We start from the raw sequence: 2,184 nt of genomic DNA on the forward strand, positions 1-2,184 counted from the left end.
GGGCGGTGCGGGGGGCGGCCGTGTGCGAGGCGCGAGTGTGAGCGCGCGCGGGAGGCGAGCGGGCGGGCGAGCGGGCTCCGGGAGGCGAGCGGCGCCCGCGGGCGAACGGGGAAGGCGGCGGGGGCCCGAAGTTGCCTCCTCGCGGGCCCGCGTCCCCCGGCGGGGCGGGAGCCGGGGCCGGCAGCGCGGCGGCCGCGGCCCCGGGCTCCCGCGGCACCTGGGCAGCGGCCCCGCACGAGCAGCAGCGGCGGGGGCGGCGTTGGCGGCGGCGCGCGGGAAGCGAACCGGAGCTCCGGCGCGGCGCGGCGGCCGCCGGGGAGCTCGGCTCAGGTGCGCGGCGACAGGGGCGCGGGGCCGGGGCCGGGCCGCCAGGACCGAGGCCGCACGCAGCGCTAGAGCGCTGGCCGGAGGATCTCCCCGGCGGACGCCTGGGTCCCCGGTCCAGCTCCCCGTCCCGGGTGGCAGCCGCGACCGGGGTCCCCCGCCGCCACCGCCACCGCCACCACCACCCTCCCCCCACGCCCCCGGAGAGCTGGCCTCGGGGCCCGGCCCCGCCCCCCGCCGGCCCCCCGCCCGGCCGCCCCGCCCTCGGCCCTCGATTTCCGAGGCCTCGGCCGCGCCGCTGGGTGATCCCTCCGGGCTCAAGTTGCAAGGGGGCGGGCCCCGGCCGGAGGTGGAGTCTCCCGCCAATTGAAGCCTCGGCTATAAATCGAGCTCCCCGCACGGCCGAGGCCCAGATGCCTCGCCGGGCCGCCCCGCGGTCGCTGGTGGGGGAGGGCCGCGGGTCCCAGGGGGCTTCGGGGGCGGCAGCCACCATGCTCCGCTCCCTGCTGCTTCACTCCCTGCGGCTGTGCGCCCAGACGGCCTCGTGCCTCGTGCTCTTCCCGCGCTTCCTAGGCACGGCCTTCATGCTCTGGCTCCTCGACTTCCTGTGCATCCGCAAGCATTTCCTGGGCCGCCGCCGCCGCCGCCGCCGGGGTCAGCCCGAGCCCGCCGCTGAGCTTGACAGCGACGGCGAGGAGGTGCCCCCCGACGACCCGCCGGTCTGCGTGTCCGATGACAACCGCCTGTGCACCCTGGCGTCGCTGAAGGCCGTGTGGCACGGCCAGAAGTTGGACTTCTTCAAGCAGGCTCACGAGGGCGGCCCGGCGCCCAACTCGGAGGTGGTCCTGCCCAACGGCTTCCAGAACCAGCACATCCTTGACTACGCGAGGGGAAACCGCCCGCTGGTTCTCAATTTCGGCAGCTGCACCTGACCACCGTTCATGGCGCGCATGAGCGCCTTCCAGCGCCTGGTCACCAAGTACCAGCGCGACGTCGACTTCCTCATCATCTACATCGAGGAGGCTCACCCGTCGGACGGCTGGGTCACCACAGACTCGCCCTACAGCATCCCGCAGCACCGAAGCCTGGAGGACCGGGTCAGCGCGGCGCAGGTCCTGCAGCAAGGTGCGCCCAGCTGCTCTCTCGTCCTCGACACCATGGCCAACTCCAGCAGCTCGGCCTACGGGGCCTACTTCGAGCGCCTCTACGTAGTCCAGAATGGCACCATCATGTACCAGGGCGGCCGTGGCCCCGACGGCTACCAGGTGTCCGAGCTGCGCACCTGGCTGGAGCGCTACGATGCGCAGCTGCGAGGCGGCCAGCCGCGTCGAGTATAAACCATCAGTGGACCGTTGGCTGAACTTGGCGGGCGGTGCCTTCGAGCCTTCGAAGCCCGCGTGCAGACGCCCCAAACCAAGTCAGGTTTGCCGAGGGCCCAATGACACAGCCGTGCCGAGCCTCGGAGGGCCGGCTGAGCCCGTGTCCTCAGCCGAGCCGCCCGAAAAGCCTCTGCCGCCTCCCTGGACTCTGTGGCTGTGACCGCCCCTGCCCTGTACCTGCCTGGCTGCCTCTAACGTGACGCCACCCTTGCCTGTGTCCCCACCCCCACCCCACTTGTCCTCCCCCCGCCCCCGGAGGCCCCTGCCTCTCTCACGCCCCCGCCCCAGAGATAAGAGCCAGCGTGCCTTCAGCCGGGAGCACAGCCCCTACACAAGAGACTTCGGCCGCGCCCGCGCACCCTCGCGCACAGCTGGGTTCCAGCAGCGCCCGCGGCTTACCCTAGTTGCCTGGCACCCACACCTGTCGCTCCCAGGGAGGGGGTGCCCTGCTGCTTTTGTGTCTATTTCTTGTCCCTGGGCT

At 73.1% G+C, this 2,184-nt stretch overlaps 1 protein-coding gene across 1 annotated transcript; it reads left to right on the plus strand.

The window, feature by feature from the left end:
* The first annotated feature begins 641 nt into the window (after positions 1 to 641).
* On the plus strand, positions 642 to 1,947 carry DIO3 (iodothyronine deiodinase 3). Its single transcript, XM_042990561.1, has one exon. It carries the CDS (start codon positions 738 to 740, stop codon positions 1,659 to 1,661), a length of 924 nt encoding a protein of 307 aa, XP_042846495.1. The 5' UTR covers positions 642 to 737; the 3' UTR covers positions 1,662 to 1,947.
* The last annotated feature ends 237 nt before the right edge of the window (positions 1,948 to 2,184 follow it).

The sequence above is a fragment of the Panthera tigris genome, chromosome B3 (genome assembly GCF_018350195.1).
Source record: "Panthera tigris isolate Pti1 chromosome B3, P.tigris_Pti1_mat1.1, whole genome shotgun sequence".
NCBI lineage: Eukaryota > Metazoa > Chordata > Mammalia > Carnivora > Felidae > Panthera > Panthera tigris.